This window comes from Anomaloglossus baeobatrachus, chromosome 3 (assembly GCF_048569485.1).
Source record: "Anomaloglossus baeobatrachus isolate aAnoBae1 chromosome 3, aAnoBae1.hap1, whole genome shotgun sequence".
Lineage (NCBI taxonomy): Eukaryota > Metazoa > Chordata > Amphibia > Anura > Aromobatidae > Anomaloglossus > Anomaloglossus baeobatrachus.
In genome coordinates this window covers 457,808,223-457,824,159 of record NC_134355.1, presented here as the reverse complement: position 1 = coordinate 457,824,159, position 15,937 = coordinate 457,808,223, and the positions used below count along the sequence as shown (strand labels likewise).

Sequence of the window (15,937 nt, the reverse complement as noted above, 5' to 3'; positions counted from 1 at the left end):
TCACATCTGTCACTTAGCCTTAGGGGTACTTTGCACGCTGCGACATCGCAGGCCGATGCTGCAATGCCGAGCGCGATAGTACCCACCCCCGTCGCAGCAGCGATATCCTTGTGATAGCTGCCGTAGCGAACATTATCGCTACGGCAGCTTCAGATGGACTCACCTGTCCTGCGACCGTCGCTCTGGCCGGCGACCCGCCTCCTTGTTAAGGGGGCGGGTCGTGCGGCATCATAGCGACGTCACACGCCAGGCGGCCAATCGGAGCGGAGGGGCGGAGATGAGTGGGATGTAAACATCCCGCCCATCTCCTTCCTTCCGCATATTCTACGGAAGCCGCAGTGACGCCGGTAGGAGATGTTCCTCGCTCCTGCGGCTTCACACACAGCGATGTGTGCTGCCGCAGGAGCGAGGAACAACATCGGACTGTTGCGTCAGCGTAATCATGGATTACGCCGACGCTGCACCGATGATACGATTACGACGCTTTTGCGCTCATTAATCGTATCATCGAGCCTTTACACACTACGATGTCGCATGCGATGCCGGAAGTGCGTCATTTTCAATTTGACCCCACTGACATCGCACCTGCGATGTCGTAGTGTGCAAAGCCCGCCTTAGATTAGCAATGGGAGGTATCTATGAGACCCCCCATTTTAATCTGAAAATTAAAAGAAATAAAGAAAAATACCAAAAAATCTTTTATTTGAAATAAAATGCAAAAAATCCACCCTCTTTCACCCCTTTATTATCCCTAGAAACACAGTTCAAACGTAATCCACACGAGGTCCCACGATGATCCTGGCCCTGCTACATACATACTTAATGCACAGAACATGGGCATAGAACTTATCCATATGCTGTGGCTTCAGTGAGAGACTGAGCCACAGCAATGAGAGGTGACGTCACTCAGTTTATTTGCGGTCATATCTGGAGGTTCCCTTGGTACCCCAGCTTTGACGGTAGGTACATTGACCTCTGATGTCCTTATTAAATTCAGTGACCTCATCTAAAGTGAGTTTACACATCTGCATCTCCTGGCAGAAAACCCCTTTTTTTTGCCAAGAGATGCAGATTTGATGCTGAAATTTATACACCATATTCCTGCACCAAAGCTGCACCTGTTGGAAAAACCCTCCAAATATGATGCCAGGAGATGCAGATTTTGTGCAGTAATATGGTGTATAAAGTTTAGCACCAAATCTGCATCTCTTGGCAAAACAATGCACAAAAACAGTTTTGATACACTTTTGATACACTTTACAGGAACTATAGCTGCACATGTCGGCTGATGAGATCTAGCGACATGTGTAGGGAATATTGCTCGGCAAGCCCGCATTAAAGGGACATACACAAACAAGGACAATTTGCCTCAAACAGTGCAACACATCTCCTTCACATAGAGTTGATCAGGTTGTTCATTGGGGGCTGTGGAATGTTGGTCCACTTCCCCTCAATGGCTGTGCAAAGTTGCTGGATATTGGCAGGAACTTGAACATACTGTCTATACGTCAATCCAGAACATCACAAACATGTTCAATGGGTGACGTGTCAGATGCGCATGCTGGCCATGCAGCAAGTGACATGTTTTTAGCTTCCAGAAATTTTTTACAGATCCTTGCAACACGGGGCTGTGCAATATTATGCTGCAATATGAGGTGATGATTAATGACACAAAAATGATCCTCAGTCAGGATCTCATCAAGGTATCTCTGTGCATTCAAATTAACATCAATAAAATGCACCTGTGTTAAGCGGGCTTTACACGCTACAATATATCTAACAAGATGTCGGCGGGGTCACGTTGTAAGTGATGCACATCCGGCATCGTTAGTGATATCGTAGTGTGTGACAGCTATGAACGAGCAGAAATACTCACCTTCTCATTCATCACTGACACGTCGCTCATTTTCTAAAAATCGCACGTCCTGTTGTTCATCGTACCCGGGGCAGCACACATCGCTCCGTGTGACACCCCGGGAACGATGAACTGCAGCTTGCCTGCGGCTGCCGGCAATGCTGAAGGAAGGAGGTGGGCGGGATGTTTACGTCCCGCTCATCTCTGCCCCTCCGCTTCTATTGCCACTGTGTGACGTCGCTGTGACTTCGAACGTCCCTCCCCCTTCAGGAAGTGGATGTTCGCCGCCCACAGCGAGGTCGTTTGGAAGGTAAGTATGTATGATGGGGGTTACAGCATTCTGCGACACGGGCAAGAAATTGCCCGTGCCGTACAAACGATGGGGGCCGGTGCGATCGCACGATTAATTGTAACGTGTAAAGCAGGCTTTAGTTGTCTATAGCATATGCCTATCCATACCATAACCCCACTGCCACTCGATTCACAATGTTGACATCAGCAAACCCCTCATCCACACAACACCGTACATGCAGTCTGCCATCTGCCCATTACAGTGAAATTGGGGATTTATCCATGAACAAAAAACCTCTCTGACATGCCATATACCATCAAATGTGAGCATTTGCCCACTTAAGTCAGTTATGACAAACTTTTTGTGTACATGGAAAATGTCTTAGATTTTTTAGTTTAGCTCATGGAAAATGGGAGCAAAAACAAAAGTGTTGTGTTTATATTTTTGTTCAGTGTATACATCCCATCCAATTTGCTGCAACTGTAAGATGCTGCATTTTTGATGTAGCAAAAATATGCAACATCAAAACTCATCAAAAACGTCACTTGTCGAATGCTCCAGATTCCTGAAGAAGTGTGACTCCAGCATGCCCCCTCATCAAGACCATCGAGAACAATGCCTGTGTTGATGAATTGGGCCCTAACCTTGTTGTTTCACACAATCCATCTGTACATTATCAGCAATGAAAATACTCTGACCTTATGTTCATTTTGAAGCATCTAAGGGGCATGTTGAAAGGTCATTGTGAAAGGAGGGGGAGCAAGGGCATCTGTGAAATCGACCATGCTGATTGTTAAATCCTATGTTATCAGCTGTGAATAGCAATTTTATCACTCATTGTAAAGCCTGCTTTACACGCTACAATTGATTGTGCGATCGCATTTATGATCGCACCCGCCCCCATCGTTTGTGCGGCACAGGCAATTTGTTACCCGTATCGCACAATGCTGTAACCCCCGTCACATTTACTTACCTTCCAAATGACCTTGCTGTGGGCGGCGAACATCGACTTCCTGAAGGGGGAGGGATGTTCGGCGTCACAGCGACATCACACAGCGGCCGGCCAATAGAAGCCGAGGGGCAGAGATGAGCGGGAAAACATCCCGCCCACCTCCTTCCTTCCGCATTGCTGGCGGGACGCAGGTAAGCTGTGTTCATCGTTCCCGGGGTGTCACACAGAGTGATGTGTGCTGCCTCAGGAACATTGAACAACCGGACGTTCGATTTTTAGAAAATGAGCAACGTGTCAACGATGAACGAGAAGGTGAGTATTTCTGCTCGTTCATAGCTGTCACACGCTACGATATCACTAACGATGCCGGATGTGCGTCACTTAAGACGTGACCCCGCCGACATCTCGTTAGATATATCGTAGCATGTAAAGCTCGCTTTAGGCTACTTTCACACTTGCGTTAGTCGCAATCCGCCGCTTTGGAAAACAGCGCAATCCGTTAATGGCTTGCGCTGTTTCCCATAGACTTGTATGGACGACGAATTGTGACTATTGTGTCTGCGTTGCATCCGCTGGTTGACGCTGAGTCGTTATTTTAACTGAGCGCTGGCCAGATACAACGCAGAATGCAACTTTTTTTAGTGACGAATTGCGTTGTTTCACACTGAGCATGCTCAGTGCTTGTGTGAAATCAAAGTCCGGGGAATCTCTCTCCGGCGGCGGCCAATCAGCTGATCGCTCGGCGGCCAGCTTTTATGAAGATCAGCTGATCGGCCGGCGGCGGAATGATCAGTTGATTGCTCATAAAAGTCGGCCGCTGGCTGATCAGCTGATCGCTCACAAAAGCCGGCCACTGGGCGATCAGCTGATTGCTCACAAAGCCGGCCACTGGGCGATCAGCTGATTGCTCACAAAAGCCAGCTGCCGGGTGATCAGCTGATCTTCATAAAAGCCGTCGGCCGAACGATCAGCTGATCTTCATAAAAGCCGGCTGCTGGCTGATCAGCTGATCACTCATAAAAGCAGGCCGCCGGCCGATCAGCTGATCGCTCGCAAAAGCCGGCTGCTGGGTGATCAGTTGATTGCTCACAAAAGCCAGCCGCCGCCGTCGCCCAGCGGCCGGCTTTTGTGAGCAATCAGCTGATCACTCGGCGGCTGGCTTTTGTGAGCAATCAACTAATCACCCAGCCAAACAGTAAAAAAACAAACAAACAATAAAAACCATCCGTTTTTTTACAGCATCAGTCACATCAGTTGTGCCACTATCTGCAATGCATCAATTGCATCAGTCACACAACTAATTGTGACGGATGCCAAACAACGCAAGTTTGAAAACAGCCTAATCCTGCCTATGATGGTAAGAAAACTGTGTAGATTCTATAACAGCACATTTTTTCAATATTATTTTAATAACACATTGCCTTAAATAGGCAATTGTTAATTGTTCTCCTCGGCTTGACTCAAAACCTTTCCACAGCACATGAGGAAATGAGAGGCACTTCAACTTGCCTTTAAATAAAATAAAACAATGGGTTAATTTAATTTAAAAGTTAGATGGAAGTTTAGGAGGTGGCCACGCCATGTCCACCACTACGAGTAGAACAACTCCCATAGAAATGTACAGAGAATTATATTGAATGTAACTTGTTGTGTAAGTACATTGCTGTGCTAGCGATGTATCAGGGCTGGATGGGCGCGTCAGCCGTCGGCCTCTAGCGTCCGTGTATTTATGTGTTTTATTACATGGTATTATTACAGAGAACAGACACCTCCAATATGTAGATGTCTTCCCCAAGTGTATATTATAATGCAACCAATGTGTAATGTAAATAGGGATTGGCCCCTTGTGCTGTGTCAGCAAGGACTAATAGGTTAGATAGACAAAGTATTAATATGATAGAACTGCAGTTAGAAATCGTTAGGTATTGATTTTGCATAGAATGTTTAATGTACACATGTAGGGAAACAAACGTGATGGAGTGGATGATAGGAGTAGTTAGCAACTTGCTTAGATTAGTGTAGGACAGGTGCAAACAGTTCAGTGGTACATAGCTTGTTCATTGAGTACTAGATATGGGATGTGCAGATGTTAGCAGACCATCTGGATATTGATACATTGGTACTGGGGAGACGGAGCACAGTGGGTGGAGTAAAAGTTGTAATTGCAGACAGAGCAAGGAAAGCAGTTCAGTTCAGATTAGTGAAGATGCAGTAGAGTTCTGCACAGGAGGTCCTGGGACCACGATCTCTGTTCCAGAGTTTGCCCAGGCCTTCAGGAGGAATCCTCCATTGTGTCCCACGGGCACGGCTGCAAGAGACGGGGATCATAGAAGTCAGACTCAGCTGCTGGAGGAATAGTGCCCAGAGCGAGGGCTGGAGAGACGGTTAGTCCATTGAGTAGTGGTAGCAGAACAGTAACACAGGAGAAAGTGGCATGTCTGTCCTAGGAAGGTTAATATGAAGATTGAAATGGGAGTTATGAAGATGTCTCCCAGAAAGCTTGTATGCTGCTTAAAGAAGTTAAGTTTGAGTTCAAGGAAAACTATGATATATTGCCCAAGTATGATGCCTATGGCTGTAACCAGCAGCAAGGTGGCGGTCGAGCCATCAAAGGCACAAGTAAATCTCGATCCCCCCTTAGCCGGGGCAGAACAGATGCACAACACTGGAGTGAGAAAAGGGAGTAGAGCATTGCCAGCCATCACCTGGCTCCCCCTTCAAAAGTAAAAAAACAAACCTTGTTTCTTATAGGAAACTTGTATGCGGACATAACACTATTGAAGTTGAAGTGGCTCCCCTCTGGAAATTATTCATTAATAAAGTATGTATACTTACTAAGTATTCTATGATGGAACGATGAGCTGAAGAAATTCATGATTGAACTGATGCTATTATTTCTGTCATACGCAGGTATTAAATCTATTCTATGTGTACCAGTTCTTTACGGTGGTCTTGTGGCTGGCTGAAGGGTACTTGGGCTATTCCATTGCCATCCTCCTCTTGTGTTTTTGTACAATCACCTTATCTCTCATGGAACTACGACAGGTATAAAATGCAAGTGATTTATATTCAGAAGATTAGCACTGTTTTTTTTTTACTAAAAGGACATGGAAGCAGTAAAAACTAAAGATACATGTTAAGTGGTATCTTTAAGTTTTTGTAAGTAGCGAGCACAGCAGAGGTGAATTGTATGTTCTTCTTAAAGGCGTTTCCCAGGAATATAATAAATGGCCCCATCACATAATTCAATTGGCATCCTGTCCTAGTCACAGGCCAAAATGGCATGAATCTGAAGAAGGACAGTTCTTGAGGACTGAGTCTCAATTGAAAGGAGCTGTATCGTAAGCACACATACCTTAGCTACTAGAAATGTATGATAGGAAAAGAAATATATCTTCTTGGCTGCCTGAGCAGGATGGACTAATGTGACGCCCTGGCCTATCAGGTCGTCACAAGGTATTGTGCAATCTGCCCATCTGTGCAATATCCACCTCCTCCTTGGTTATGGGTCCCTAACCAATGGTGTTGCCAAAAATAGCTAATCAAGATCCTAGGAACACTCTGCACCACACCCACCAGACACACCAGTGGATAGCCTAAGTGGAATAGGGTCGCCCACTTGGGGGGGTTGGTAAGGGGAGGTCAGAAGTGTCAGGAGAAAGCCAGTGTAGTGTTGGAAGTGAAGGAGAGAGGAGGTCAGGAGCAGGGCACCTTGGAAGTACTAAGTAGCAGATGGTGGTTTGGGCCTGATAGGAGCTGGACCCACTGTCGCAGGGGATCATGATAAGGGGCACAGTTTTGTCGTGGAGGACAGCCGGCGGCCTTGTACCATCACCGGGCTGGGATCAGGGCACAACGGGGTATGTGGACCCTAGGTCAGGGAGTAGCTTCAGCCAACCTGACAATTCACCCGACGAGAACTGAGCCTTCAAGATCCGCTCTCCACCCGCTCCAAAATCGGGGTACTAGCGCAACGAGGGAGATAGGACTTTCCACTAAAACGGTGCAGGAAATCCCAAGCGTGAACCTTGAGAGCAAGCTCCCTCAGTTAGCCACACTGGGGAGCGGGACCCGATTAGTTTCAAGCTATAGGGGTCAACTAGAAAAGAACAAGGTGCCAATAGAAAGGTCACAGATCATCAGGCAACACCAGCAGAAACGGGACCCAGACGTGCTCCCCCTCAGTGGCAGCGGTGTCCAGAACTAAGTTGTCGGTGTCAGCTTATGGACTGAGTGAGTACGCAAGTGACCCCTACCTCCCCAACGACATGTCCCACCATCATCACTGAGTCCTGGGGCATCCCTCTACCCGTGGAGGGGTTAAACACCTGGCTGCCCACTCCATCACCACTGAGTACTCCCAACTGCAGCGGTGGTACTCCAACTTACCACACACCACGGGTGTTGTAACAAACTTTAAATACACTGTCAAGGGAGGAATTTGGGTGAAGACTGCTAATGGAGTCTTCCTTTGGGATATCCAGAGACGGTGCCGTATTAGCTGTATATCAGTGCCAATATATCAATGTATAAGACAATGAACACACAGACATGCTCTCTCTCTTTCAGCCAGCGTCACCAACTGAACTCGTGTATTGCAAGACACCCAATTATACAGTTTGCATCTCTAACCTTGAAGCTAGACAGGGAGTACTTTTACTCCTTAATTTCTCACAGCGCAGTTTGTTTCTTGTACATTCTTTCTGTGTGAAAGCTACTGATAAGACTTTGCAGCTTCACATTCTGGCTTCATTATCTTTGGTTAACTCCTTCATGACTATACAGCTTTGAACAGGGAGTATTATAGATCTGTGCAATTGCTACATTGACAGACAGATTATTATACAACTACATCTACATTTTGATTATTTATATACACAGATATTCTTATTACGTTTGAACAAACAAGCTATAGCTCAGGCGACTTCCACAACATCATCCCCTGTAAATACCCCCTTTATTTGAGTGGCCACACGACCCCCGGGTCCAGACGCCCCTCGAGCCACCGCGGATCCGGATCCGAGCAGCCCGGCTGCTGACATGGGGGCGGCACATCAAGGCTTAACGAAAATATCCTTTTTTGTTCAGTTGATCAGCTGCGGAGAAGATATATTTCTTCTTTTGTCATACACATCTCCGGTAGCCCTGGAACGTGTGTGACAGAATACAGCTCCTGTCAGTTCTTGGGTCTCAGCTCTGTGTTTCTACAGACTGCATCTTGTCCTGATATGTAACTAACATGAGCTTCCAAAGGGTTTTACCAGTATCAAAATACATATCAATAGTTTAAAGGGAACCAATCACGAGGGTTTTTGCATATAACATACAGTGCCTACAGGTAGTATTCAACCCCCTGCAGATTTAGCAGGTTTACACATTCGGAATTAACTTGGCATTGTGACATTTGGACTGTAGATCAGCCTGGAAGTGTGAAATGCACTGCAGCAAAAAAGAACGTTATTTTTTTTTTTTTTTTTAAATTGTGAAAAGTTTATTCAGAGTGTCATTTATTATTCAACCCCTCAATCCACCAGAATTGTGTTTGGTTCCCCTAAAGTATTAAGAAGTATTTCAGGCACAAAGAACAATGAGCTTCACATGTTTGGATTAATTATCTCTTTTTCCAGCCTTTTCTGACTAATTAAGACCCTCCCCAAACTTGTGAACAGCACTCATACTTGGTCAACATGGGAAAGACAAAGGAGCATTCCAAGGCCATCAGAGACAAGATTGTGGAGGGTCACAAGGCTGGCAAGGGGTACAAAACCCTTTCCAAGGAGTTGGGCCTACCTGTCTCCACTGTTGGGAGCATCATCCGGAAGTGGAAGGCTTATGGAACTACTGTTAGCCTTCCACGGCCTGGACAGCCTTTGAAAGTTTCCACCCGTGCGGAGGCCAGACTTGTCCGAAGAGTCAAGGCTAACCCAAGGACAACAAGGAAGGAGCTCCGGGAAGATCTCATGGCAGTGGGGACATTGGTTTCAGTCAATACCATAAGTAACGTACTCCACCGCAATGGTCTCCGTTCCAGACGAGCCCGTAAGGTACCTTTACTTTCAAAGCGTCATGTCAAGGCTCGTCTACAGTTTGCTCATGATCACTTGGAGGACTCTGAGACAGACTGGTTCAAGGTTCTCTGGTCTGATGAGACCAAGATCGAGATCTTTGGTGCCAACCACACACGTGACGTTTGGAGACTGGATGGCACTGCATACGACCCCAAGAATACCATCCCTACAGTCAAGCATGGTGGTGGCAGCATCATGCTGTGGGGCTGTTTCTCAGCCAAGGGGCCTGGCCATCTGGTCCGCATCCATGGGAAGATGAATAGCACGGCCTACCTGGAGATTTTGGCCAAGAACCTCCGCTCCTCCATCAAGGATCTTAAGATGGGTCGTCATTTCATCTTCCAACAAGACAACGACCCAAAGCACACAGCCAAGAAAACAAAGGCCTGGTTCAAGAGGGAAAAAATCAAGGTGTTGCAGTGGCCTAGTCAGTCTCCTGACCTTAACCCAATTGAAATCTTGTGGAAGGAGCTCAAGATTAAAGTCCACATGAGACACCCAAAGAACCTAGATAACTTGGAGAAGATCTGCATGGAGGAGTGGGCCAAGATAACTGCAGAGACCTGTGCCGGCCTGATCAGGTCTTATAAAAGACGATTATTATCTGTAATTGCAAACAAGGGTTATTCCACAAAATCTTAAACCTAGGGGTTGAATAATAATTGACCTACACTTTTATGTTGAAAATTTATTAAAATTTAAATGAGCAACATAACTTGTTGGTTTGTAAGATTTATGCATCTGTTAATAAATCCTGCTCTTGTTTGAAGTTTGCAGGCTCTAACTTATTTGCATCTTATCAAACCTGCTAAATCTGCAGGGGGTTGAATACTACTTGTAGGCACTGTACAGCCAGTGCTATACTGACACTATCAGGCTGATTGTATACATACCTTTAGTAGTCAGCTCGGATGTTTAGGTTTTGAAATCCAAGAAAGTAAAGTTTATAAACTTTTATAAAATCGGCAGCTACTTGAGTGACAGCAGCTGAGGATCAGATAATATGTGGGGATGAATTCATAGTTATCCCCTCCTCCTGTTAGAATTAGCATAAATATTATACCATCGATTTACTTTTTCACTACCAGGACCTGTGTGAGGTCATACCCATGTGATGTGACTCAGCCAACAGAAAAATGTTGCTTCCTGGTATCTAGCTTTGTTGGCTAAGGCTCCGCCTCTTCTGGTCACATGGGTATGACCTCACACAGGTCCTGGTAGTGAAATAGTCAATATGTGGTAAAATACTTATACTAATTCTAACAGGGGGAGGGGATAACTATGCATACCCCCCAGATATTATCTGATTCTCAGCTGCTGTCACTCAAGAAGCTGATGATTTTATAAACTTCACTTTCTTGGATTTCAAAACCTAAACATCCTAGGTGACCACTAAAGGTATGTATAGAATCAGCCTGATAGTGGCAGTATAGCACTTGCTTTAGGTTATATACGAAACTCCTGGTGATTGGTTCCCTTTAATTAGAGCTCTGAAATTTGTCTACTGTGCTTGAGAGATTGAAAAATTACTTCCATCGGGTACAGTGACAGTGGTTTAATGGTGAGTGTCACTGTACAGTACTATAGTAAGGAATATGATGGCGTTACATAAATAAATAATAAATAATTCCAGTTAAGAATGCTTTTGGTTGAGTATGACCTGTATTTTTATGTTCTATTTAATAGCAATCTAGTAAGCTTCACAATTTAGTCAAAGCTCATAACAACACGAAGGTGGATATTTGCCGGAGAAATGAAGGTATGATTATTTGGTAATTTTATTAAATTTGTTTATAGGTTCTGTATTTAAGTGGCATAATGAAAACCTTTTGTTTTTAAGTATATATGTGCTAAATATTTCTCCTTCTTTAACAATGCAGATTTCAGTGTAAATTTATGATTTCACTCATGTAGCACCACTTCATCCAAAAACAATCTGTGATGCGTTTGTAATTTTATGGACATAAAGTGTTTCTTGTAATCTGAATCTAGCTGACCGAGGTGGTGTAGAGGGGTCACAAGAGACCGGGGGAATGCTGCGGTGGCTGAGCAGGTGCTGCGGTGGCTGGGCTGGTGCTGCGGCGGCTGTGCGGAGTCTGCGGAGGCTGTGCATGGTCTCTGGCGCATGTGCAGATGGAGCTCTCAGCTCAAGCACTCATCTGCACAGGCACCACCTTCGGCCCATTGGTCTCCCTAGAGTGAACTTAAGGAAAATGGAGCCCGGAGGTGGCGCTTGCGCAGATGAGATCTCAGCTTGCCATTTAGCCTTGAGCTCAATCTGCGCTTGCACTGACTCTGGGCACCGTTTCTTTGAAGCCCTTTCCGCCCATAGCCGCCATAGCCTTAGCCCCAGCACAGCTGCCCCAACACGGCAGCACCAGCCTCCACTGCAGCCCCAGTCTTCACCGCAGCCCCAGTCTCCGCCACAGCCCCAGTCTCTGGCGTAGCTCCACCCTCCGCTGCAGCACCAGCGCAGCCTACAGTTTCTGCAACACCCACCGCCCCTGCCTCCTGTGACTCTTCCACCATCGCTACTGACACCACCAGATTATAAGATGGACCCCATTTGTTGCAGCTTTTTTTGCTCTGTATTTCAAGTGCGTCTTATAATTCGGTGCGTCTTATAAAACGAAAAATACAGTATATTGAATTTTGCACAAAACATGTTTATTTTTAGAATTACTTTGCTGTGATATTGATGATTATATATGTTATCTAAGCAAGGCTTATGTTTTACATAAAATATTTACATTAAATATTATTAAAGAATTTAATTTAAATTTAATATTAATGACTTAGCAGATTTGCATGAGTTAATTGTGATAATTAACCCCTTCAAGGACTGGCCATTTTCTGTTATTGCAGTGTAGCTTTTTCGTCCCCTTCTTCCAAGAGGCATAACTTTTGTTTTTCCATCAATATAGCCATATGAGGGATTGTTTTTGTGTGACAAGTTGTACTTTTCAATTACACCATTCATTCTGCAAAATAGGAAAAAAATTCCAAGTGCAGTGAAATTGCAAAAATTGTTTAATTCCACAATGGTTTTTTGGGAATGTTATTTTCCATGTTCACTACATGGTAAAACTGACCTGGCAATATGGTATCCTAGGTCAGTGCGTATTCGTAGATACCAATCATGTATAGTTTTTAATTTTATTTAATAAATTTTCTAAACCCGTAATATTCTCATTTATTAGTATCTGGGGCTGTGCGAGGGCTTATTTTTTGCCTGCCGCCAGCATCCACAGGAAATTCATTATGACAGATAGAGGAGTCATCAGATGCCCCTTGGCTCTCATGACAACCCATTGGCGCCCTGCCGTCATGTCACGGGGCCACCAATGGGAGCAGGGAATGACGCACTCCCCACCAGTGCACGTTAAATCTCGCTGTGGGAGATTAATTTTGGATATAACTAGTTAACAGCTGCAGGCAGATCTCCGATCCACCTGTGGCTGTTAGGATCCCTTTGCACACTACGACATTGCAGGTGCGATGTCGGTGGGGTCAAATCGAAAGTGACGCACTTCCGGCGTCGCTCTCGACATCGTAGTGTGTAAATCGTTTTAACTACGATTACCGAGCACAAAAGCATCGGTATCGTATGATCGGTGTAGTGTCGGTCATTTTCATTATTTTGGCTGCAGCTACGGTACAATGTTGTTCCTCATTCCTGCGGCAGCACACATCACTGTGTATGAAGTCGCAGGAGCGAGGAACATCTCCTACCTGCGTCCAGTCTGCAATGCGGAAGGAAAGAGGTGGGCGGGATGTTTACGTCCCGCTCATCTCCGCCCCTCCGCTTCTATTGGCCGCCTGCCGTGTGACGTCGCTGTGACGCTACACGACCCGCCCCCTTAGGAAGGAGGCGGGTGGCCGGCCAGAGCGACGTCGCAGGGCAGGTAAGTTCATGTGAAGCTGCCGTAGTGATAATTTTCGCTACGGCAGCTATCACACGGTATCGCAGCTGCGACGGGCGGGGACTATTGCGCTCGGCATCGCAGCATCGGCTTGCGATGTCGTAGTGTGCAAAGGGCCCCTTAGATTTACATGTCGGCTGATCAGATCAGATAATCAGATAACTTGCTCCTTTATAGGTTATCCGTCTCCAGGTTTTTACTACCTTAAAATGAGAGCAGCATAATGTAGGGACAAGGACCCTGATTCCAGCAATGTATTATTTATAAGGCTTCTTGCTACAGTTGTCATTAAAACACACATTTATCCGCTGCAGCTGTTCCAGATCTCTGAGAGCTAAGCTTTGTATAATACCCACACACTAGCATTCTGTGTACACTGTGCATAGGCAGATAGCTTCCAATAAGTGGTGGGGTTATACAGAGCTCATGAATATGGAGGACTACATGACAGCAGGTTATCTAGTCCTATAGTGACAATCTCCTAGGGATAAAATATTGATTTTATTAAGACTACACAAAGCAGCCCAATAAATGACACATCACTTGAATAAAGAGAACTAGTCAGCGCGCTCTTGTAATGAAAAGTAAAGACAGATTACATTGATATGTGGCGCCCGTGAGGCTTCAGTCGCCAGAGGGTACTGGACCTAACTTAAGGTGCGGTATTCATCCCGAATCCAGAGGAGGTCAGTACCGGTTCTACAACACACAAACTCATACACACCAATAGGTTGCCTTCCCTAATGATGCATGGGCTAGGGTTGGGTCTTAAGGTAGTCACCAAACATGGGGTGCTGCCACCCACTAATGACAGGTAACCAGGGGAGGAGCGGCCACCAGGGCGAGTTTGGAGCAACACGACAGTTAGAGAGTTCTCCAGCAGGAAAGGAAAGGAGCCGACGGGTTTACCGATGGCTCTGGTGGGACGCAGGAGTCAATACAGTCACCGAGGGGAGAGCTTAGTTGCTCCCTCGGGACTAGCACAGTGTAGGGTGCAGAATCCTAGGGTGGAAGAGACTTCAAGTTGTATCACCAGAATCTGCAGGACAGTGAGATTGTATGTCCCTTTGGCTACCACAGTTCCCGGAGCACAGTACTACATAAGGTCAGGAGTCATGATCTAAGTAAGGCCCCACCCCCTGCATAATGGGACAAGAGCTAACTCTTCAAAAACTGGGTCCCCAAGTAGCTTCAGGCCACGGGGATTCAACTGTAAAGGCGCAAGGAGGAAGGGCTGATTGTCTACCATACTGGTTCTGACCTCCAACGGATTCGGGATCAACTGGGGCCCATCACGGCGGTGACCGATATCTCCGTCCCGAGCAAACTAGAACTGTGAGTAAAGAAACCTTGAACCGCAGAGACTATGTCCGCCTGTCCTTGCCGGCGACCCGCGCTTCAGTGCCAATGGCCACTACTTCCCTCATCAATCTCCCTCAACCTGTGGGGAGCAAGACCACCTTAGCTGCTACAACAATCCGCCCTGGAGGACAGCAACAGCAGTGGCGGCTAATCCCTGGCCGTGTACAGCAGGTGGCATCACGAGACAACTCTAATCATCCACTACTGCCATCATCCTCTCCATTACATCACGCGTACGCCCCTTTTTTTGTACACCTCGGGGCCACAAAGTCGGGCAAGGGCAACCTGTAATATCCTCAGACCCGGCATCACTCGGTGATTAGTAAAGTTAACCCCTTGCTTCGCGGGTGCTACAGATGCCTTTGATGAAGAAAGTTGCTTTGCAGTTCTCCTGAAATCAGCAATTCAAGTTTTTGACTGATTAGGTCTTCTCCTCCCTGACTGTGATTCCCCAGCTCCTCCACCTGCCTCTGGTCTTTGAATGACAGATCACTGCTAACATTTTAGACTGAGGCAAGTCATTGAAAGGATGGAGGGAGGCAGAGAGGCTGGGGAATCACAGACAGGGAGGAGAAATCTCATGCACTGTACACCACAATCTAATAAGCAGAAAACATCAAATGGTGATTAAAGAAGAACCACAAAGTAGATTTCTTCACCAAAGGTATCAATTTATTCAGTATTACAGCACGTATACAGCTTTGCCTTTACTTTACATTAAAAAACCATGCTGACAGGTTCTCTTTAAGAGCATTTGTCTCTATTATGTTATCCTCAGATTAAGTGGCAAAACCTGGTGGCAGATTCCCTTTAAAAGAACTTGACCATACCATCTATTTAATTCACTATCTGGGCTATTGATACCTGAAGCGTGAGTTCCCTGTAACTATTATGAAGTGCACTTTTCGTTAATCTGCATATTGGTCAATAGGCAGCGTGTTAGAATAATAAAAATACCTTTAATAAACTTAAAGTTTAACTCATGTTTTAAAGGTCATGAGTCTGTCTTCCTTAAACTGAACAATTCCTTTGATAGGGAGGTCCTCCAAAAGAATGTGCCATCTCATAAATAGCATATATAAATGGCACAGAGGCATACCAGCACAACAATACTCTTCATGTCTTTGAACTGATGCCAGAATGGAATTTTGGGGGGCTTCCTAGTGGGTAGAGAATCATTCATACAGGCACTATCCAAATGACGTTTGCACTGGAGAAGTTAAAGGGATTTTCCAGGGTATATCCTTAAGTTATAAAATCATTCTGTGATCACTGGTGGCTACTGGGGGACACAGAACCCTGGGATAGTCTGCTGCCCCTTGGATGCTGACAAATTTATTACATAGAATAATTCATTTATTTCACAGAACTAAATGTTAGCTCCTTCCCAACAGGCTATACCTCACCTGCTGGAACCGGCCTCCTTAGGTTTTTTATGTGTCAGTTAGAGGTAAGGTCTGTTCCAAAGACATCTGACATTTTTTT

The 15,937-nt window shown here is 45.7% G+C and overlaps 1 protein-coding gene across 1 annotated transcript in view; it reads left to right on the top strand.

Moving 5' to 3' along the window:
- Nucleotides 1–15,937, top strand: part of LOC142296643 (putative cation-transporting ATPase 13A4) — a 192,950-nt gene that overhangs the window by 83,149 nt on the left and 93,864 nt on the right. Inside the window, exons 6-8 of the mRNA XM_075340496.1 lie at nt 5,851–5,920; nt 6,010–6,144; nt 10,854–10,926. Of these exons, the coding sequence (XP_075196611.1) occupies nt 5,851–5,920; nt 6,010–6,144; nt 10,854–10,926 (278 nt within the window). The remainder of the gene's footprint in view (nt 1–5,850; nt 5,921–6,009; nt 6,145–10,853; nt 10,927–15,937) is intronic.